The sequence below is a fragment of the Phycodurus eques genome, chromosome 3 (genome assembly GCF_024500275.1).
Source record: "Phycodurus eques isolate BA_2022a chromosome 3, UOR_Pequ_1.1, whole genome shotgun sequence".
Classification (NCBI taxonomy): domain Eukaryota; kingdom Metazoa; phylum Chordata; class Actinopteri; order Syngnathiformes; family Syngnathidae; genus Phycodurus; species Phycodurus eques.
This window is the reverse complement of record NC_084527.1, coordinates 11,928,995-11,953,038: the sequence shown is the minus strand read 5'-3', so window position 1 is coordinate 11,953,038 and position 24,044 is coordinate 11,928,995. Positions and strand designations below refer to the sequence as shown.

General features: G+C 41.2%; 1 protein-coding gene across 1 annotated transcript in view; it reads right to left on the bottom strand.

Annotated features, from left to right (window-relative positions):
* The window catches only part of LOC133399984 (rho guanine nucleotide exchange factor 28-like), a 51,459-nt gene that overhangs the window by 15,622 nt on the left and 11,793 nt on the right, over window positions 1–24,044 (bottom strand). The window contains 15 exon segments of the mRNA XM_061672077.1: window positions 1,489–1,544; window positions 1,791–1,935; window positions 2,625–2,748; window positions 3,306–3,395; window positions 4,560–4,602; window positions 5,814–5,894; window positions 6,665–6,776; window positions 7,117–7,249; window positions 8,861–9,234; window positions 9,667–9,788; window positions 17,489–17,555; window positions 19,096–19,142; window positions 19,969–20,044; window positions 20,288–20,489; window positions 21,076–21,259. Of these exon segments, the coding sequence (XP_061528061.1) occupies window positions 1,489–1,544; window positions 1,791–1,935; window positions 2,625–2,748; window positions 3,306–3,395; window positions 4,560–4,602; window positions 5,814–5,894; window positions 6,665–6,776; window positions 7,117–7,249; window positions 8,861–9,234; window positions 9,667–9,788; window positions 17,489–17,555; window positions 19,096–19,142; window positions 19,969–20,044; window positions 20,288–20,489; window positions 21,076–21,259 (1,856 nt within the window).

Genomic DNA, 24,044 nt, shown 5'->3' with positions numbered 1-24,044 from the left:
CGCGCTACATTTACTGCGTTACATTTACTCAAGTAACATTTTCCAGAAACTCTACTTGTCAGAGTACTTTAAATGAACCGTACTTTTACTTTACTTGAGTATTAATGTGAAGAAGGATCAATACTTTTACTCTGTTACAATGATCGACAAGCCGTTCGCTACTTTTATTTATTCATTCTTGCGTGTGCGCGTCTATTTTTAGAAACCATTTTCGACTTCCGCATAGGGTGCCTGTTGCGAAAATCTAACGGGATCACCAATGTCATTTGACTCCAATTCACTAATCAGACGACATAAGGCAGTCATGACCGCGCACGTAGCCTTCGCGAGGCAATCAAAATGACAAATTTTTCACCAAACAGACGGCACAAGGTAGTCACATGACCGCGCACATAGCCTTCGCGAGCCAATCAAAATGACTCATTTTGGGGCAGGAAACAGCCGCGCGACTGTTTATTTTAAAGACTCCAAAAAACAACAGCTTTATCATGCAGCTCTTAAATTGTGACTGCTCAAACTTGGATATTTCAGCCCACTTCAAACTTGAGAAAACACCTTGCAGTAAGTTGCAGATGTTTCTATTGTTGTTTTGGCAGTGGGTATGGCAAAATTAGCACTATCCCTATGGTGTCGCACACGCACACAATCAATAAGTCTGTTCAGCAAAATGCTTCTTCATGAAGTCATTTAAGTGAATAAAGGAAATAATGTTTCTGTAGGGCCCAATGTATGTGTTGTTGGTTTTTGGGCAGTTAAAAATTGAAATGGTGTCGACTCCCACATATTATTTTATTTTATTCGATGTTCATGTTCTGATTTAAAAAAAAATAAAAAATCTGAAGTTTTTTTTTTTTATTGAGTACTTTCTTACTCAAGTAAATATTTGAATGACTACTTTTTGCTTTTACTCGAGTCATATTATTCTAAAGTAACAGTACTCTTACTTGAGTGCAATATTTGGCTACTCTACCCACCTCTGGTTACAACACCGAAACATCAATGCTATTCATTATCCCATCTATGGCATTTTGCACTGTTTGTTAGCATTAAGCTAAGCGGACTTTCCCAAGGCAAAGCTATGTGGTTGTTTCAAATCAATAATTGTTTTGTTTAGTTTTCCAGTAATCTTCAACTGGGAGTGGCATTAAACAGCCTGAAGTCCTTTTTTTTTTTTTTTTTTTGAACAATTGGTCATTCTCTGCCAAATTGTTGCATGTCATGAAGCAAGTTGAGTTCACTGCCACTATACAGCGTTTTGGGGGAAATTGGAATTACTGACTTCATTACAAACATAAAGAAGCAATGTGAATCATAGGAACAAAGTTAGAGAAACAAAACATTTTGGTCACTGCCAAAACTTTTGGCCACAATTGTATGCTCCATGTGTTTGGATGAGAAACCAAATACCAAGTGCATTTCAAAGAACAAACTAAAATGAATATTTTTGCTCATTGTTTTTGGAGACCAAAGGCAGTGTAGGATAATTACCTTTCCGCATGGTGCAACAGAGTCTCGACAGTTCTTATGGACGTTCAAGAGACAGTCTACAGACAAAAACAGACAAAGTTCTTGTTAATTTAATAATTTAACTGATAATAAACGAAATAAGTGGTTTCCAGATGGCCATCAAAACTGCCAATCAATGTTGACTTTGCTAGGGGGAAGAAAGCTGACTTCATCTCTTCTGTGGACCAAAACATAAAGGCAGCACGTGTGAGGATATTTACATAAACCCTGACAGTTGAGCCACCCCAAGACATAAAACAACACCACCACCTCAGAATACTTACTGGAGCACTGCAGCAGCTCCTTCCCAGAAACAGACTTATCGCAGGCCACACAGACAGCAGGACCAGATGGAGACACAAGAACAAACTGGTGTCCATTAGTGCCACCGCTCTTGTCCTTTCCATCCTTTCCCTCTTTCCCTTTCACCTGAAATGGCAGGCCGTAAATAATATGTATTTATCCGTTGAGCTGACATTTACTCCAGTTGATGCGACAGTGTAAAAAAACAATAAGTAGAGAAGTGGCCAGCTTCCTGCTGCGTTACACCTGTTGAAGTGGTGTTAGGTCAGATAAAGGGCCTTTGAGTGAGCCTCGCTGTTAACTTTGTTCGGTCTACAGGTTCTGCTGTTGTGGTGCTTTATCCTTAGGGGAGCATTAAGGGGGATTTTCTTTGTGTGTGCGAGCGAGGAATTTTTATTTTCCTATCAAACTTTACAAGGAAGACTAAGAGTTCATGTTTGTTTGATTGACTGGTCGTGTATATGTACACGCATGGCATCATGCTCTGAAACATGTTGTGACTATGGAGTATACTACGGAATGTGTTTTGGTTCCTTATGATGTTCTAGGAGGTCGGGCATTATGTAAGAGGATATTTTTTCTGTATCCTGTTGCTAAGACCCGAGGAGAGGGAATTTTTCTTCCTCGCCAAATAAAGGCACCCTGCACAGACAACGGCTCCCCGGCACAGGAATTCTGACCCGGCTTGTCTGAGAGATGGTAAACCTTTTATAGCTCCACTTCGGGCGTGAGGCGTTATACTTGGGCACGCTTATTAAATACAGAGGTAAACCTTAACATGAAGAAATTAGTTTCTATCATGGCAAAGACCTCACCTTGGTTTTGTTGCGAGTGCTCGACATCCTGCTCTTGAGGAAACTGAAGGTCCGGCTCACTTTGTACTTCTCTGACTCAACCTTGGATGGAATTATGTATTTGTCCCACTCTTCATCCTCAATCCTGTTCCAGCATAAACATTTCAGTTAGTTATCAGTCATCACATCACTGGCATCTTTGAAGGCCAAGATGCGTACTCATATTATTAGTATTTTTTAATAATATATATAACATACTACCACAGATTTAATAACTTGGGATTCTAGCATCATGCTGACATGAAAGAATGTCCAGACAGTCTTCCAGGACTCTGCTCTACAGACTATTATTCTTGATAAGATGCTTGGCATGCTTGGGTGTCACTATGGACTCTAGTGAATGCTATTTATAGCATGACCTTGGAGAGATGCAATTAATATCATGTTAAATATTAGCAGCAACTTAAAACTAGTTTCACTTGACACTGGAGGGACAGCCATGGCACAGCGTGAAGAAGAAAATGACATGCAACGTGACATCAAACCAATAAGGTGTCCAAAATTTAGAAGTCATGGTAGAATCCGGCAGTTTCGTATGTGCAGAACAGATGTGATTAAGGAAGTTGAAGGTGTTGTAAAACCATGTTAAAACAGGTCGAGCCGCACATGCATGGCTGTGAGGCCACTTTGGTGAACACATACTCTTTAAGGAACTCTGTGAGGGTGAGGTGTTGGAGTGATGCGCTGCTCTCCTCCTCTGCTGACTGGGCCCGCTTATGGAAACCCAAAACCCTGCATGATGGATATAACACACCTCAAACCAGGCTGTTTTTTTTTTTTTTTTTTTTGTCCATTAGACAATATGTTAATAATGTCTATTATTAGGCACGGTGGACGACTGGTTAGATCGTCTGCCTCACAGTTCTGAGGACCGGGATTCAATCCCCGGCCCCGCCTGTGTGGAGTTTGCATGTTCTCCCCGTGCCTGCGTGGGTTTTCTCCAGGCACTCCGGCTTCCTCCCACATCCCAAAAACATGCATGGTAGGTTAATTGACAACTCTAAATTGCCCGTAGGTGTGAATGTGAGTGTGAATGGTTGTTTGTTTGTATGTGCCCTGCGATTGGCTGGCAACCAGTTCAGGGTGTAGCCCGCCTCCTGCCCGATGATAGCTGGGATAGGCTCCAGCACGTCCGCGACCCTAATGAGGAGAAGCGGCTCAGAAAATGGATGGATGGATGTCTATTATTAGAGTAAATGAATCAGGTTTTAAATAGCAGTAAAGGTTTTAGTAAGCCATTTATTATTAGCGACGTGATAACATTGGATGGATTCTAATATTGTTAAGGGAAAGAATGAGGGTTGGTTTCTTCAATGTAGCTGCATTTACTGAACTTCATTTAAAATTATAGGATGATTTACTATGAAATTGCCAATGTAACATGAGTATCTAAAATGTTTCCTCTGTTAGCATGTTATTAGTGGGCAAAACGCATTAGGACATTATAGACTAATGAGCCTGTGACACAAAACAATGACAAATTAACAAAGTGAAATTAATATCCATTGTGTGTTTAAAAAAAGATTATGTTAACGTAGATTAGCAGATGAAGCACATTCGTACATATTCTACATATAGTGTTCAAATGCTAAAGGGTCAAGGCAGGGTTGCTGCTGTTTGCTTTGAGGTTATTTTGAGTTTGCAATCAGAGCATATACTGGCCCCTGCCTGGCAAAAGGAAGTTTTCTCACATCCTGCCCCGTCAAACCCCAAACACAGGTCGAACACTGAGGTCTCACACACTGCATACACACAGGCATAGCCATTAGAGTTAATCTCTTACTGCAGGCCAACAGTGATGCCCAAAAAGGGCGAAGTCTGTTTTGACATATGAGTAAGGCCCTACACAGTCGAGTAGATCTCATCTCAGCTCATATAGAGAATCAATGCGGTTACCTCTTTTCTCTGGAAGTCTCTGTCAGGTTCAGCACACTCTGCTCTGTAATGAAGAGTGTCAGAGAAAGGCAAATGATTGAGTGAGAAATAAATATGTCATTCAAAGGAAGGAAGTTATTACAAACCGAGTGAACCCAAAGCCACTTTCATCCCATTGGCAGAATAGTGAAAAAGTCTGAATGCCGTACACCCACACACAGACACCACGATTTTAAATGGACGGCATTAAAAATAGAACAGCCAAACCAAGAGAAAAACCCAGAATGAAATGAAATAGCAACCTTGAAACCCTTTATTAGCCTTCTCCATAGCTTTAAGGTTGTAAAACAAATACTGTAACTATTTTCGATGAGATTATTTTTTAAATTTGAGAACATACATGACATCAAGCTTTGGAGAAAGTCTGTCTTTGATCAGACAGCAATTCAATATAACATATCAGCACTTGCAACTGGTATCCTTTATGAGAATTTCTGGTTGTCACTCCCTCATATCTAAAAGCACAACATAATTTGCTTTATGATAAAATTAATGTCTTGATTCACAGTGACAAACATTAAATTGTTTATTGTTGTGTTTGTTTAGAACTGAGAGGTATATTTATTTGCGCAACATCTGAACTCACATCCAAAGGCCCTAAGAAGCTGACGTCTCTGCAGACTGTATTATCAATTTTGTTATCTGCGCTGTGAGAAATTATCCAATTTCACTTATTTGGTCTGAAAATGTATATTTTTTTTACAACAAATAATGTATCGTTGTACATCTATACATGCCCGCGACACTGAGTGACAGGCAAAACAATTTAAATGCTTTTCCATTGGCTGAGAGAAGGTAGAATTAAACTATGTATTCACTGGTTGCCATTTATACAACAGAATAATAGCTTTGTCTTCAAACAGTCCCATATTTAACACTTAGTACATTTCTGAGTAAATTGAGACGAGACATTGTTGTTTGGTGATGTATGGAGAGATTTTTAGAATACAAAATATGTGAATGGGCAACAGTGACACATAATCCAAATTGGACACAAAATGTTGTTGCACCACATTCTTGCATTGTACTGGTGTGAAACAGATTTGAGTGAGTTATCATCATGGAGTTTATACTCAATATTCAACCATAATGATTCCTTGATACCGTTTGTGTGCATCTCTCGATTATCACCAGATTTCCCCCATTAAGAGAGACACCTTAATGCCCACAGAAACTCTCGGCGGCATCTTTCTGGCTTCTTTCTGATGTACTTACTAACTTGGTTGAGTCGAGAGAGCGATTTAGAGAGAGATAAAGCCTGAAGTAGAGAACGACCACTGCTGCTGAATGCACCATCTACACAAGATGAAGGTGGCCCTTAATGCTGGACACTGACACATTTGCACACAGAGTTATAGTGTTGCCTTACAGCAACATGTACACTAAACACATATCGTGGATATAAAAAGGTCCACACACCCCTGTTGAAATGCCAGGTTTTTGTGATCTAAAAAAAAAAATATAAATCATTTCAAAAACATTTCCCAACATGCATTTTGGAAGATTTTGTTCTGCTCCAATAAAACCAAGGTTTAAATTTTTAGCCATACATAATTCCAAACGGTGGGTATGTTTGACACAAACACAACACTGGTCATCACCCAAAGAACACCAAAAGCTACAATGAATCATGGTGATGGCAGCATCATGCTTCACGATGTTTTTCTGTAGCTGGAACTGGAGCCTTCGTCAAGATGGAGGAAATTATCAACAGTTTTAAATAGCAGTCTAGAACATCTGAACTTTACTTGGGGTTAATCAGTGGCACTTTAAATGGTGGGAGGTGTGTGCTGTCTGACGTTTTACAGTTTGAAGGTGATTGGGTAATTCTGAACTCAGCTACATCCCAGTTATAAGAGGATGCGCACACTCGTGCAACCACATTATTTCAGTTGTTTATTTTTACTTCCCTCCTTGAAAATATATATTTTTAATCAACTGAGTTGTACAGGTTATAGGTCACATTAATAGTGGATTTTAAAAAAATAAATAAATAAATAAAGATTTATCTTGGTCATCAGATGAGCCAGCCACTCAGAACAGGAAAGGGTTCAGAGTCCGCTCACCTTCTGCCAGGTCAGTGACGGTTGCATCTCTGTTTAGAAAGGGGCGTGAGGGCCTCGCCTTGGGGGAGGAGTAGGAGTATGAGCGCAGTCGAACCTCGCCTTCCTCTGGGTTCTGAATGAGAGTAGGGACAGAGCAGAGGGCAGCAAGCAAACAGCCTGAGAACAGAACATTTTTGCATCACGCTGAAAAACTCAATATGTCTGACCTTTTATCACAGCATTGAGCTGTTGATGGAGTTCATATATCTGCATATTGGTATTTTAGAACCACACTCAAAAAGATTGATCACCCCCAAGTTAAAAAGTTGTACTTTTTGTCCCTAGACATGTATCACTTTGTTGGAGTAGACAATCATAATAATGTAAAAGCGTAGCTGATTTATCATATAACAGCCAAGAAGTGATGCAATCAGGGAGGTATTTGCAGAAATTTCACATGGAGTGTACAATACCTTAGTGGGCTTTTCTGTGCTGTTGGCGTGAGATTGGTTAAAGTCTGGGGAGCTGGTCTGCAGCTTTGAAGCTGAGCAGGGGTAGGATTTTCCCAGTATGTCCTCTTCTCCGCTATCACACTCAAGCCTTGGGCTGTTAAAACACAAGAACAAATGTGCACTTTGCTGATTCCTAAGCACACTGATGTACCGGTCTTTCACCAGCCAGTTTTGTTGTAAGACAGGAGCCAGGTGTGGTGGTCGGGGTGATGGACTAATCATTGACGAGATGGGGCGGAGGGTGCCCCGTCTCTTGCTCCACTAAAAAAGCTTTCTGTGCCAAAAGGCCCGTCAACCGGGCCCGGTGATTGGGGACCATTGTGTTACAGTACTTGGCCAAAACATATGGCCAAGGTTCAATAGACTGTGCTGACACCTTGGGCACACAGGGTTGACATCAGGGTAAATTTTGGCCAGTCTCTCAGGTGATACAATACAATTTTAAATTGTATAAGGCCATGCCTTAAGCATAATGAGGTGGTATGTATGTGCTTTAGGATGCATTGCCACAGCTCATCTAAGAGTGTAATACCCAGATCTGATTCCCAAGCCTGCCTGGTGTTCTCTCATGCTGGTTCATACTATTACATATTATTTTGTAAATATTGGATACCCTACCCTTCACCCCAGGGTCCTGGTCTAACATTGCATCGATCGCATTTTTCGGTATAGTAAGGAGGGAAATGGCAGGTGATAGTCTTTCTGAAAAGTGTGCTTACTGTAGCAAATGTGCCATCAACAAAGTCAATGTCTATCTGGGACGGACGAAATATGTGATTTTTCACTAATGGGAGCAGTGCGATTGACTGGTTAAGAAATTACATGTTTAATGCTAAAATGCAGTTATTATTGTTCTTTATGAATTTTCCAATTTACTGTTTACAAAATAATTTTAAAAAATAGCAAATAACATTAGTACTTATTTATGAAGATCCCAAATTATAGTTGTGTACTTACATTTCTTGATTTAGTGGTTGAATGTTATGCTTAATTCATTTCTACGCGGTCAACTCAAATTTGGGTATGGGAATTAATTTTGAAATATTTCATTCTTGTTCAAAACTAACTGAAATTAAAAGAGTTTGCAGGAAAGCACTTCATGTTGATGGATGGTCTCTGAGATAACTAGGTGTTGGTGGGGGTCTAACTATTTTTTTAAGCTGTGTTTTACACCATTTTGCACAGGAAAGGATATGGTTCAGTGACAGTCACTTTGGTCAAATCCAACTTAATGCTCAGCCAATATTCTAACACAAATGAACGGCAAAGAAGCCTTTGAAAAACAAAACGCTCAATTGTTTACGGGCTCCTTGTCACGTTCTTTACATTGTCACAAGAGACACACAGAGACAATACTTTGCATGCTAGTATGATTTATCTAAATGAAATGTTCTCCTCTTATTTATCACAATGTCAAAATATTGAAATAAATGACCACAATTTACATATCCCTTCAGACACCTACTTTTCCCCATGCATTACAATATGCATTTAGAATCTGGAGTATTTGCTCTACATTGCGGCGAAAGGAATAAGTTGAAATGTAAAAAAATCCTTCTTTCATTCATCTAAATGGATGAGAATCAGGCTAATGTTGACATATCAGTTTTTTACTTTCACATTAAAGGTGTGACATCCAAGTCAGGATTAATTTTCTATCAAGAATTAAACAAAAACAAAACAATTGTCATCAGTACTGTCATACCTCAGTCCACGGGTCGCCGCTGGCAAGTTGCATCCTCTGCCGTTCAAAGAGGGAGAGACTGGAAGGCTGGTTTGTGGCTGTCGCCTCTGTCCTCCTTCAAACAAACGGAAAGCGGAAGCCAGGGGGGAGGACGGGAAAGATCGAGGGGGAACAAAGGGAGAATGGGGAGAGGGGGGAGAGCCGTGAAGAGGTGACTCTTTGGATTTCTCCAAGCCTGGGCTTCGGATAGCCCTCTTGCCATTTTGCGGCGTGGGCGAGTGATGATTTTTGGGACAGATCTTTGAGTCAGGGGGTGTCATGGAGAAGGGGTCCCAGCAAGGGCTGCCAACATCAGGGGCTGGGCGAGAGCGGTATTTAATGTCAACATCATCCACCTGGAATAGAAAAATGTAGGAATGTTCATGTAATGTATTAGTGTGCAGTATTTGAGCCTTATCCATTTCTTTCTTTTTACCTTTACAAGTAAAAAACTTAATGTATTTAGTCCGTGTGTGTTGTTTGTCAAAAATGACTTTGACACCAGCAGGGGTGGAGCATGGGAAAAGGAAACATTAAAGTTTGGACTATATCCAGAATAAGTGCAACCCCTATTACCTTTGTACACACTTTGTCCATGCCAATGCCCACACCCTAACCCTGTGAGCTCACAAACAAATAGATTTCTTTTTTTAAACTTCTGTGACAGATTGGCTGTCATCCCTTTAGCACTGCATTTGATACAAACTATAATAATGATGCACAACATATATTAGCTCCCACAACATAAATAAATAGACTACAGTAGACACATTCATTGCCCAACTCACCTGGTCCACCACCATGGCGTTAGCATAGACTCTGTCTTTCCCGTGGATCATCGCTGACAGCCTGGCAGCAGCAGCCAAAGTCGGGGACGAGGCTTGGCTCTCGCCTATGGACTGGCTTTTTTCTGCTGGGAAGCAATTTTTCAATATTACATTCAGTTTCTACAGCAACAGCAAAATAACCCCTCACAAACACAGGAAGTGACATAGACATCCTGGGCAACTGAGCGAGCCAAGACTCCATATGAGTATGTGTATAAGTGTTTGTCTCAAAGGCTCTTTGCACGCACACGGACACACACACACACACACACACACACACGTGAATGGGTGTGTCAGGCGTTGTGCCTAGCATTTGTAGGCTTATTTCTTCTCCCACCCGGCCTTCAGCGTGGCAATGGAGAGCAGATAACTTCCAGTGAGCACACAGTAGCATTGAGGGGAACCTTTTCTACACAGTAGAGCCACTGTGAGTAGCAGCCAGGTTTAGCTATGCGAAAACACCCCTGCTCTTAAAACACACACAGTCTACACAAAACAAAGCTTCTAAACACTGTTTCTGGGAATGATTTCAGGCAGTAGTATTAGTATTAGTTCAGTTACTGGGTAGAGGAAAAAAAGATATACACAATTAAGCCTTGTAATACAATACTTATTTCACTCAAACACATACATTACAAGAGACATTTTGCTATATTAGTCTGCATTGATACTGACCATCAGGCAAACCATGTTTTTGGAGACTAACACCACAATTACAACCTAATAACACCACTGTTCATAAGTTCATAACAAGGAGCTGAGGTTTTACACTCAGTGAGGCATTCAGTGGAAAAAAAATAATTCCTTACCATGTTCACAACCGGTGGTACAGTACAATGCTCATCGTGTTAACCCACAGTGACAGCCTCCTTAACTTAGTTATTGTCACGCTTCGAACTAGCCTCACTGTATCGAGGACTATGCTTGCGTCGGTAACCGTGTTCCAAAAACATTCTAAACTCAGAATCAGGTGTCACTCAAACCGCAAAACCCGATAGTTTGTGCCTCCAAGCTGCTGGCACTACACAGTAGGAGAAAAGAAGTCCAGCTTTATAGACTAGAATAAATCAGACCAACAAATGGCTGTGCTTCCTGTCGGCTGAGAGTCCAATAAATCCCACAAGGAGTAAAGCAGACATTGATGAGAGATCCAGATGATTCTTGGTCCATTCATGTCGAACATAAAGGTGCAGATGTAAGTCACACATCTGTATGATATAAAGAACACACATCACCTTCATCAGAACTTCCAAACCACTTCGGTAAATCTGAGAGTACACCATGTGTCCTAAAACCCCAAACATATCCAAAGTTGCAGCTGTAATTAGTACAAAAGAGCAAACAATACTGAGTGGCCAACTGAAACCCTTCACGATCCTTGTATTTGAGAGAGAACATTGTATAGTAGTACATATTGGAATCCAAAAACAAAACCCTGTAAAGACCCTGTAAAGGGCAATTCAGAGATTTGTTTCTCAATACATTTTACATGTCTGAAGATAACTGCTGAAAGTGTGAAAAGACTAAGAACTATGTAATATTAAATTGTGGATGAATACAATAGCGTTAAACTGTTTTTCACCATTTCAGTTTTCTGGCTAAAACGGCATCTGGCCTCCGGCGTGAGTCGCCCCTCCACTACATAAAATTTGTAGCAATACACCATGCAGTTAGCCATGCCTACAACCCGAACATGCAACATGCCTGGATCGCCCAATTTCTAGAACAAAGCGATTACATGAATTTTTTAAGTCAACGTGACGCCGCAGACGAGGCCACTGTCTGTCCGTCCGGCAATGATCTGGATCAATAACAATATTCACCAGCACATTGTGGCTAAAAGTATTATAACTAGAGACGAGCATAAAAAATTTTTTTTTTTAAATTTGAACAACTTACAAGACAACCAATTTCACAGAATGAATCATCAGCTTTGGAGTTTCAACTGTATTGGATGAGGGTCAAATACTGTTGGAAAGTAGATCACTTCATAAAAACGCATATAATCAATATATAATATATTATACTCATATAAACCCACTTCTGGAACACTGACAGAGGATGCTAATAATTCAGCTGTTGAACCAGGTTCGAAGCCACAGCTGGCTGCTACGGCCTGGATCATTGTGACACCTCTGACCCATTAAACACTGCCTGGCTATCATTACTGTCAGCCACTGAGGTCTGTGTTTAACATTAGTTAACGTAGGAATAACAGAGGTGGGATAGATCATATTACTCACACTGTTGAGCGATGTCTGCGTGCAGGTTGCCATTTCAAAGTAGGTTTCATGAACTGCATAGCAGCATGTCAGGCTATTTGTATAGGATTGTGCCGGGAGAAGTTGTATGTGAAGAGAGGTGATATTCAGAGCATGTCCCTGAGTGAGCACTAACCCTATACAGTAGCAGTGCTTGCAGGGCTGAAGAGAGTTAAGACAAAGACGGTAGTCAGTGGCGGGTCTCCAGACCAGGGCAGTTAAACACAGCGAGTGACCCCTCAACCCGTGCACACCCCTGGGAGGGAGTCATCGAAAGGAAGGCAGGGTGGAAAAGGCGGGGGGGGGGGGGGGGGCAGGTTTGTCACAAGGGCGCTTTCTCAAGGTTCACTCTGTTTGGAGGCTGCTGGGGAACGTTCAACATAAACAGTCGTACCTGTCAATTGGGGAAAGCACTACATGCTTTTGTGAGCACAAAAACATGACTCATCCATACCTTTCTGCTTTTATGATTAAATTTTTTAAGCACTGCGCTAGACATCTGTCACCTTCAAGAGAGGCCCAAAACATTGGAGGGAGAGTAAAATAATAAGCCAAGTCTAAAAATGGAGACAAAGAATCAAAGCAAAGGGAGTTATTATTTGACTCCAGGGTTTATAAAGGGCTATTTATACAGTAACAACAACTGACCACCGAAATCCACAAACCCACCGTGAGTAACGACACCTGCAGTCAGTCCAAGCCTCACATTGCTTGTTACCGTTATGTTTACATTTCAGTCGACCCAAGAGATCCCGGTGGAGGTAAACCTTATGCGAACAGTTATCAGCCTTATTTAGTGAAGAAATAAATGGATAGGCCTTCACACCTGGAAACACACTGAATTTGATGCAGGTGCACTGGTACCAGACACCCCTAAACTTAATGTACACAATGCACAAGGTCGAAAACCACATCGGTAATTATTTGAAGAGTTGTTTGAGTTCAGCTCTCTGCCACCATATAGCGCTTGTAGCTCCTATTTTTACTTGCAAGTCAAAGCAAAAAAAAAAAAAAAAGAAGAAAATCAGCTGAACTACGACCCGTATCTCGTAAGTCGGGTCAGTCATATCAAGTCACTACTGTCCATTGTTTCCAAGAAAGAATAGACTCCGTTATTTGCTAGCCTTAGTGTAGTTGTCGACTCTTTGAAAACAGTGTAAGGCTCTTAACATTTATCTAATCCATCTGGAATCTTTTTTTCACATATCCCCTGCTAATATTTTACGACTGTTGTCTCTCCAAAGTTTCCAATAATGTTGTGGTCAGGTCCCAGTCATGCCATATTATTCTTCAGATTGGATCAGTCCCTTCATGCATTCAGTGCCTCCAGATCATCAGGCATCAAAACAATGATAGTTTTTTTGTGTCCTGAAATCTTCTGAACAACACTATTGCCGGACTCCCTGTGGTTGCCTTATTTGCAGTACTTGGTAGTATCATATAATGGCACCATAACCTGCATGTTAATTCAGGTAATTGAACACTGAAAATTAAGCACAGTTCCGTAATATTTGTGTTTTAGCAAAGAACTAACTCAAATTCACGTGTCTAGTGTCTGAATTTTTAATCTCAAAGTGCGTTTCACAGCTGAACTTGTTCACTGTCCAAACTTTGGATGCCGTACGTCCACTTAAAATTCAAACAAGCCAATCATTTTGACTAAGACTTTATATGGTAACTTTGATAGTGGAGTTCATCTTGGTTTTTGGCTTAGTACTACAAGCAGACTGTGTTTATAAAATTTGCTGGTGTCAATCTCAATTAAGAGGCAATAACTGAGATTGTGTTGCTGAGGTTTATGGTCGAAGATGAGGGAAAGATGACTGGAGCAAAGCCATGACACGGACATGGCAGTAACTTGAGCTTCTGCTGTGTCCGTTTGAGTGGTCTCTCTCTTCCTGGGAAAACATACTCTTTTGCACACAAGCAGCAGTGTTTTGATGAGTTTATGAGGTCACTTTATGTAGCTCCAAAGGTGACTCAACCACATTGGGATATCCTGTATATTACCTGTAAATAATGTGCATATTAAAGTTGTCACATACGTTTTGAATATCATGGAGGCCAGCAGTCACATGGCGCTGCAGGACTCCACAATGAAACAACAATGTGTGTGGAAGATGTCGAAACTCCCAAAACAGTCAATCAGCCTCGTGAGGACATTTGACATTCCGCATCACACTGTCAGATATCAGGTTACATCACCAGCAAACAAACAGTTATCTCAGTGCGACTGACTGTGTTGCGGTAACTGCTTGTGAATCAGTATGTGTGATGACACCAGACTTAATTCAACTTTACTGCTCCAAAATATTCTTGCCCATTTTCCAACAGTCCCATAAAGCAGTTGCACAGTGAAACTTCGTGTAGACAAGTCATCAGCATGCATTCTAAATGTTACACCTGTGCAACGCATTAGATGATTTGTACATTTTCACAACAGTGCGGATGACAACTAGTATAACGTCTGACAGGACAATAGATTTCTACATTTATAAACATACAACACTCCATTACCTTTTTTGCCGGAATTCTTACGCATCCTCATCCTTGGAAAAGAGGGCCATGAGTAGTTGAAAGGAGAATCTGAGTCAGAATCCATGATGTGGTCTCTTCCATCCAGCTCAAGATTTGTAAAAAGAAGCCTCAGTTTACATCCATTTCCTCATGGCAGAAGACACTGTGAAGTAGCTGCAGCAATTGCTCCTTTTTCCAGAGCCCCACTGTAGACACTCTGACACTTTAGGAGTGAGCCAGCATGTTCCCCCTGTCTCTCCCAACCACCCCTCCCCCTAGAACCCTCCCCTTCCCCCTTTATAAAACTGAACTGTCCAACTCAGACTGAGTCTACCGCAGTCCTCACTCTCCACTTTTCTTTTTCTTTCAGATTTTCCTAAATCGTATCCAACTCTATGGATCTCTATGTCTTTTCACTCATCCACCACACACAGTTTGGACAGAGCGGGGAAGTGAACCCATGCTGGTAGACGCAGTAGGGGTGGCGGAGTGGGTGGGGGGTGGGGTGGTCAGTGACGGGCCGGAAAGAGTGACTGAAGGAGGGAGAGAGACAGAGAGAAAGTCAAATATAGGAGTGACTTCAGAAACTACAGAGAAGACAAACATGAGCGCAGACAGCCGAGTGGAGGTGACTCTCAGACACTGGAGAAATCATTAATGCTGTGAGTTCATGATTGTCTGAAAGATATGCCAGGATGGAACACGCGGCACATACAAGCGAGAAAGCCATTCACTCCAAATGTGCCGGATACCTGGCATCTGAAGGTAGTCCTTACCGATCACTCCAATGTCTCTGAACCTTTCTCAAAAGCATAGCATGCAAAAATCATGCTTCTCCCTTGTGGGGATGGATAAAGGGGGTGCAGACTGCCAGGTCAGCAGACTCACCATGGAGACAACAGTGAGAGCCGTGGCTGTTTTCTTCTTCACTCTTCATGTCCTTTTCACCACCCCCCCCCAACCACCACTTTTTTCACCTACTGCCAACTTACAATTGCCCGGCTTACAACAACAGCAGCACAAGTAGGTTCAACTCGATGACAGCGGGAGTGCTTGTCATTCGTGATCGTAATAGCAATAAAAGCACCCCCAAAGGATGCCAAACATGTTGAGAATGCATCTAAACGTTGGACTGCGATAGTAAAAGCATATAAGACTTCTGAGGGCAGAATGCATCCTGGTAATGCAGTGGGAAATAGTGCTTGAGCGGGGGAACCGGGGGTGGGAGTGGGGTTGGAGCCGCGTTTGGCACTGTACTGGCGCACATTAATGCTGGCTTTGTGGGGTCTGTGTGAGGTTTAATCCTTTTTTTCCGCTCTCCAATTAGATCCCTCAGCTGGGGTCGGAGACTCTTGTTAGCATTTTTGGCATAGTGCTCATCATCTGCTATCGCTCTGCCAAGCTATCTGTATCATAAATTGTCTGCTCTTACTCTCTATTTCACTGTCACACACCATTCTCACACCACTCAACTCTCCTCTCCCCGGGGATCTCGACAAGCTGCTGGAAACAGCTTTTGGGAAAGCTTGGCAACCCCCATTCAGCCACAATCAGCCCCTTTTTCGTACCCTTACACCCCTTGCCCCCTTCAGAGCACTCTAACCCTGCATTCTCCCTCCCGAACACATGCATGCACAACCATGACTTATTTCTGCAGATATATTGAGCAGAACCCCTTGAGGATGAATTGTCATTTGCTGGTTCTTCACTAAACTCACATTAAAATGCTGACCTAGTGAGAAAGGAATTGGGGGAATGGGTGAATGAGTCTGTTTGTGTGTGTGTGTAAGTATTTGTGGGTTAGTGTGTGTGTGTTTCTTTTGAGTCGGGCATTTGAATTTGGGGGGCATTGGAAGGGCAAGTAGAATGAGGAATGGAAAACAAGGGGATGTGGGTTTTTTTGTATCCATTTTTAACCAATATGCACACACAGACAACCTTGAACCTAATTTGGCAGTTGTATTTAATTCATTTACATCACTTGAAGTAGGTTTAGATTTTAGGAGAAGCTTGTCCCAAGAAGTACAGGGAGAATATGACAGCTACATTCAACATTCCTCATCCATTTGCTCTGATTGCTGAAGCTCTGACAGCAAAGATTCAGTCTGAGTATTTACTATGTCCATGTAGCGTGACATAAAAAGACTGGACTGGTGGAAAAAGACATTTGTAGAATATGAGATGAATTAAAAGCTATAAGCAATAACACAAAAGTGTTTAACTGTCTGTGCTATTTATATTTTTATTCATTCAGAACCTAATTGTAGCTCTTTATCTAAAAAGGCATTTAAGCGATCCGCTGAGGTCACAGGCGCCGTGTTCAAAGAAGGCGCAGAAATTGTTTTTACTATCTTCAATGAGAGGACACACACAGATGCAGAGAGCAAAATGGCAAAAGCATAAAGCATGGAAAACAACACAAGCTAGAGGAAGTTAAAATTGCAGACGTCCAGTGCCTAGTGTTGTAAAGCCCGCAGCCTCAGCTTGTAACCGCGACATTCTTACACTCAGGCATCACTCTGCGCACCAGCAAATCAAGCCAATCATTAACCCACAGGATGTTCCCCCTCTCAAAGCCTTCCCCTCCTGTCTAATAGGAGATCCGAAGGAAGCCACCTACAGCCACATCGTTAGGATTCATTTGCGATCCAGAACGTGCTGGCAGGAGTAGGACGACTCTGGGTTGGTTACAGGAGCGCTCTCTACATGCTATTTTATAAAAATCCTTTCCATGTGTCCTGACTGCGCTGAACAAAGAGTGACAAGCATCCAAAAACTCTAGAAGAAAGAGGCCGGGGGGATGAAATGTGATTTGTCAAACGTTTCCTACTGTTTAGCTCATTCAATGTTTGGAAGCTACTCGGACACCTAAAACAACAGTAGCCACATTGGTATCCATACCTGAAGCACCACAAGCTTTGAAATAATAGTATTCATACAGAGAAATATTCTGAAATGGAACATTGACTGTTATGACAGCTTAACATTAAAAGTAGGCCTCTTACCAGAGTCAGACTGCTCATCTTCTTGGTCCTCCTGATTGAGGCAAAACATCAGTGGTTCCTCGAAGTCCTGTCCAGAGAAAAAGTGTTCACCGAGCACCACGCACATTTCCACAGTGAGAGTTTTCCATCAGGTTCCAAGCATTCCTCTAAAACTTTAAAAAAAAAAAAAAAAAAAAAAACTCTGGCTAAGTACAAAAACACAAGTGTTTGGCAGCGGCTTGTGTGTGTGACAGCGACTGAGATCAATTAGGTAACCATCTGTAGGGTAAACAACAGGTCCTACAGAAACATGAAACACACTCACAAAGTGTGCTATTCAAGCCAACTGTGCCAGGTGGTGCCTCCAACACCTTAACAATGACACTAAAACAATGTGGAGCATTGAGGAGCAGAGAGGCGGTGGCAGTGCACTTTACACTGGCTGATGCAGATGTTCAAGCAGAGAAAATATGACGTTTCTGGAATTTGAAATTAAAACATAGAACAGCAGTCCCCGACCTTTTTTGGGCAACGGACCAGTTTCGCGCAAAGCAATATTTTGACAGACCGAGAAACAAAATGAAATCAAATTATTAAAAATACAACTCACGATTACACTGAATGAAGTTGTTGTAATTTGTGGGAGCCCTGCACTTTTTTCTCTTCAACAAGGAGGTCACATTTTCGAGAAATGGGAGACAATGACACCCAAGTGTGTTATGTCAAGTCTGTTCAGAATTTCCTGAAATTGTGGTCGCCGGGATTGAAAAAAAAACCCCAAAAAACCCCGCTTTGCAGAGACAGACACACACTGATGAAAAAACACACAGGATTGGACCTAATATTTTCTTTAAAATATATAGAATTTTAAACAAATGAGAATGCAATATCAGCAAAGAATAGTTAGAATTAAGGAAACAAACGGTGATTTTAAAAGAAAATTAAAAGAAATCTTGCATTGCCAAATGAAAACATCTGGAGGGAATCCTATTGAAATAATCGTGGCTTTGTTTCCCAACATGTTTGCTTTCTTTTGTATTAATGATTGTGGCCTTCATTGATGTGCAATTGTCCATGATTTCTTTGTCACCTGTACACTAATCTTCTGTATTTCGCTCCCCACCCTTCATCTCTTCTTCAGAGAGAAACTCCACAAGGGGGCGCTAATTCCCCATTAAAAACGGCAATGATTGACGATTTGACGCCATCAGACAATACAAAACCATTTCACGGGGCATTTTTCTAAATAATTTTTGTGTGCTTTGCCAACCCCAGCAATGCTGCCCTGTGCAGCTGCACACAATGCACACTCCAGAAACTATCAAGGGAATCACCAGCAGTGATAAACTTGTGTTTATGTAGGACCGCTGATAGTCTCTCTTCTATTCGGCTTTTTCTTAGAAGTTGTAGGCGCTTCTTTTTTTCCTCATCATTTGGTCTTTTCCTCTTTGTTTTTTTACAATTTTTTGCGAGCTTGTAGACTCACTTTTTTGACTCGTATCAAGACTGACACAAACGGTTTGACTTGTGTACAGAGGAAATCAAAATCATACTTCTAGAAGAACTTTACTTCTGATCAATAAGGTATTTTTTTGTGTGTGCGTTAATGAGGCTATATTTGTACTTACATTATCGTCTGCAGCTGAATTATCTCCACTCATATCAGGAAAATGTCCTACAACAAACACAAGCTGGGATTTTACTTGACAGAAGCACATGTTCTTTTTCTAATAATGCATACATCCATCTTATCATCTATATTGCAAGCGGCACTTGACTGGAGGTTTATCATGGTTTATTTGCTGTACATTGTTTTCATTTTAGTCACTGATGGTGTAGTGGTGCACTCGCCTGACTTTGGTGCGGGCAGCGTGGGAACAGTTCCCACTCAGTGACGGTGTGAATGTGAGTGCGAATGGTTGTCCGTCTCTATATGTGCCCTGCGACTGACTGGCGACCAGTTCAGCGTGTAGCCCGCCTTTCGCCCGAAGTCAGCTGGGATAGGCTCCAGCGCCCCGCGACCCTAGCCAGGATAAGCGGTGTTGACAATGGATGGATGGATGTTTTCATTTTTTGCCCAGTCAGCTGGTACAGGCTCACTCGTGACCATAATAACATCAAGTGCTATAGAAAATGAATGGCTAGATGTATGTGTGTGTCTAACTAAAACATTAAGCATTGTTGTCGAGTGCTGGCGCTATTTCCGGTGTTATTAAGTGATCACAGTGGTCCTTAAAGTTCTCAAAGGCAAATAAGGCTAATTTATCTGAAATTAGGTCACATGGAACGCTTCTATTATTCATATTTTCTTCCTTAAATGGTCCCATTTCACTTTGCAGTACCTTTTATTTTCACATGAGGTCAGTCAATTCCTATCAGCGCCACAAACCCAGCAGAGAAAAAAAGTGGTTCAAGGATGCCACATGAAGAACACTTAAGTCTGGAAAGAAATCTAACTTTGAAATTCCACTAACCATACGGCTATGGATGGGTTACAATACCATTTTCTGCAGGATCGTCCACCAATTGTTCTTTGCCAAAGATGGTCTCTGTCCGCTCCCTTCTTAGTGCTTTAATCTGAGGGAAGAAAGGTACAGCTTAAATACAAAAATAATGGAAGGACCTCCTTTACAATTGACAATAAAGCTTCTTGAATTTTATGATGCACAAATATTTACTCAAGTTTAACTACACAATCGACACTACTAAAAAGCAATATTTTAAAAAGAACTGCCACCCAGTCATATAAACATACAAAGCGCGCTTCAGATCCAATAACACTTTCAAGACAATATTAGAGAAAAAAACAAACCCACTGACCTGTCTGAGGAAGCCCTCATCTCGAAGTCTGTTTCTGAGCAGCTGAATGTCAGCATGCCGGCTCTCCTCTGAGCTCCACTTCAGATTTTGTCGGACTGTCAGTGTCAGATTCCCCGTGTCATGACAGTACCTCAGCAAACGGGAGTGATCTGCCCACACCTGAGATTGTCCTGCGGGAGGTGTGGCTAGAGGGTTGGGTGGGCTGCCATAAAATTTAGAATTAGAGTGTTTTGTCGTTCGTCAGTTCAGTTTTTCAGGCCATGTAAACAGTTATGTCAAGCTTTACCAAAGATTTTTGGATACTGATTTCCCCAGAATTGTACACAGAACATCCCTAACAGGTGTTTAGTTTGTGTACACGTGTCAATGTACAGTAATAGTGTTTTAAGAATGCAAATGACCTAGATGTGTGGTTGTCAAACCTTTTACGCCAAGTAGCACCTAAAAAATACTTCTGCAAGTACCACCATCATGACCAACATTAATATATATATTAGTCATATGAATATACAGGGTTTAGGGGTGCTGAACTCCTGGCCAGGCAAGATCCCTCCGCCACTTTATAAGAACTTGACTGCCTTTATTTGCATCAATGGTTATCCGGGCATTTGGCATAGCTGTTAACAACACTCTTCTCTGTGGTGTGTCAAATTTAGAAGACATCCTTATTTTCACTTTGCAGGGACTTTAAAGAGTCAATGCTAATGTATTGAACTTAAAAGTTAAATACAACTGAACAGTTTCTCAGTCACTGTTTGAATTGATTTGAATTGACTTTCAAATCTTACTGTGTGAGGAGCTCCAGCAGTTCTCTATTGCCTGATGAGTGTGCTAGCTGCAGCGGTGTGACTCCCTCTTTGTTTTGAAGACTGATCGACATCAGACCTCCGGGTTGACAAAGCAGCAGCTCGGCCAGTCGACACAGTCCCCCTCGCACAGCCAGGTGGAGCAGAGACTCTCTGGGGCTGTGATCTGTGATGAGAAGACATTAACAATCAGTTGTACCCATCATGTACAGTAACCAATCAGGGGAGTGATAAAGAGATTAAATTGTAAATTATATGACACCAAAGTGTAAATCACTAAAGTGGAACTGTAATGGTGATGATCTCCTCTTTATGAACTACTTCTGATAATAATTAGCCTACGTGTCACTGATTGATTTCTTCTATGGCCCAGCACTAAGTCTCTCTGGCCCAAGTGACCCACTTTAAGGCAACAAAATATTTTTAACCAAGTGGCAACTACCTCTTATTTTCTTGTCAGCTATCAGCAGTCCAACAAGATGTGTAACTCTTGGTCGTTTCATGACAACCACTTATAAATTTACACACTGAATTTTGAAGATTATCATTGTGTACCATCAACTCGTCTTTTCAAGTTTCACTTTGGAGAGCAGTAAACATGACGTCTACAGCTGCATACTTCAGCCAAGAAGAACCATATTATTAGTTGACCTAGGTTTTCAATGATCGTGAACTGGACAGCATTATATCAATATTTTTCATTTATTCTTCATTAGGTGTAAGATGCCCCCATCAAAAGGATGAAAAATAAAATCATGAAATATTTTACTCTGTGCATTGAATCTATATATGAGTTTTACTTTTTGGATTAAAATACTGAAATAAATGAACTTTTCAACGACATACTAATGAGATGCAGCTGGAGACCACTGCACCAACACCTGATATAACCTCGGTTATGAGTAAGAAAAGAAACGTGATTACCTTTTTTTTTTTTTTAAAAAAGGCTGAACAGTATGCTCACTCTTTACCCAGTAAAGAGTGAGCATACATTTACAGAATAAAACAGCATAAAAGTACTACTGGTGTGGTAGCCAGCAATGAAATCTGGCCCAAAACATACACTGCGTGAATGCAGAAATTAATAAGCCTTTTAATATTACTCCCACATCATTCAAACATTAAGTCAATATTAGCATTGCTCTTTCAATTGTGTTTAATAGTCTAAAAAGCATAATTCAAACACTAAAAGTTTGACAAGTACAAACCCCTAGTCTGATTAACTGCAGACAGTTAGGAGGAGACACTACATGAAACAGGCAGCCATAATGACATTAGCCTGAAATCTAGTTTGTTATTTATGCAGTGAAGGTGGGTGTAAACCACAATTGAGTTCATATGAACAGACGGTGGCATCTAGCAAACATGGTGGTCAGCGCATAAGCCACATACAAATTGAGCTTCGCCTCAGGCAATGTCCAGATGGAACGGCTCTATTAACCACATTAGAAGCTGCCTAATTAGCTATGATGAATTCAACAGAAGCACACATGTGAGTATGATCACTTCCGATTTCAGTTCGGTGAGCATGCACAGGAAAATGCTAACGATGGTTGAGAAAGCCTATGGGAGTGCTTGAAGGGAACAGAGTTGAAGAGTTCAGCTTTGCAAGTAAATTCTTGCAAAGGAAGGTTCTGGATTGATTTATTGGCATACACATACACATACAGTAGCTACACTGGACATGCTGTACAGTTAAAAAAAAAGTCTACACACCCCTGTTAGAATGCCAGGTTTTTGTGATATAAATAAGACCAAGATACATTATTTCAAAACCTTTTCCACCATTACTGTGACCTATAATGTTTACAACTCCACTGAAAAAAAAATCTTGGGGGGAAAAATACTAAATAAGACATACAATTACCTGGTCGCACACCATCAAATTAATACTGTTTTGCAGCACCTTTGGCTCTTTTTGAGTAGGCGTCTTTAGTGTGGTACACCTAGATATGACAATATTTTCCCACTCTTCCTTGCACAAAAAAAAAAGTCAGAATCTGTCAGATTGCAAGGGTATCTCCTGTGCACAGCCCTCTTCAGATCACTCAACAGATGTTCGATGGAATTGTTCATAATTCCATCGCCCCTGACCAAGATCTGAGTTCCAGCTGAAGAAAAACAGCCCCAAAGCATGATGCTGGCCACCAACCTGCTTCACTGGAAGTAGGGTGTTATTTTGCTGATTAGCAGTGTTGTGTTTACACCAAACATACCTTCTGAAATTAAGGCCAAGAAGTTCAACCTTGGTTTCATTAGACCATAACACATTTTCCCGCATGTGTTTGGGAGATTTCAAGGGTCTTTTTGAGAAATGAAGACAGAGTAGGAGGTTTTTATTTATAGGCTTCTGTCTTGCCACTCTTCCCCATAAACCAGACATTAAGAAGACGGCCGATTGTTGTCATGTACGAAACAGCCGGTACTTGCCAGAAATTGCTGTAGCTCCTTCAATGCCTCTTGGCAGCCTCCCTGATCATTTTTCTTCTTTATCAATTTTGGAGGAACGTCCAGTTACTGGTAATGAAACTTTTGTGTCATATTTTCTCCTTCATTGTGTTCCATGGTATATTTAATGCCTTGGAAATTATTTTGTAATCTTTCCTGACATATACCTTGCAACAATGAAATCCCTCTGATGCTGTGGAAAATCTCTGCGAACTATGGCTTGTGCTGTATAATGAGATGACAAAAATTACAGGAAAAGCCTATTAGAACAGTTTACCGTAATTTCTCGTGTATAATGTGCACCCCCCCCCCCCCCCCCCCAATTGTCAAAAGTCAATAGTGCGCATTATACATAGGTATAGGAGAAAATGAAAAAGACTTTCACATTTGATAAATGTATGCTGCCATTTAGAGGTTATGAAAAAACTGTACACTTGCATTCCAATATGCCACCGCCACCTAGAGGTTATGCAAAAGTTGCACACTTTCAATCTAGTATGCCA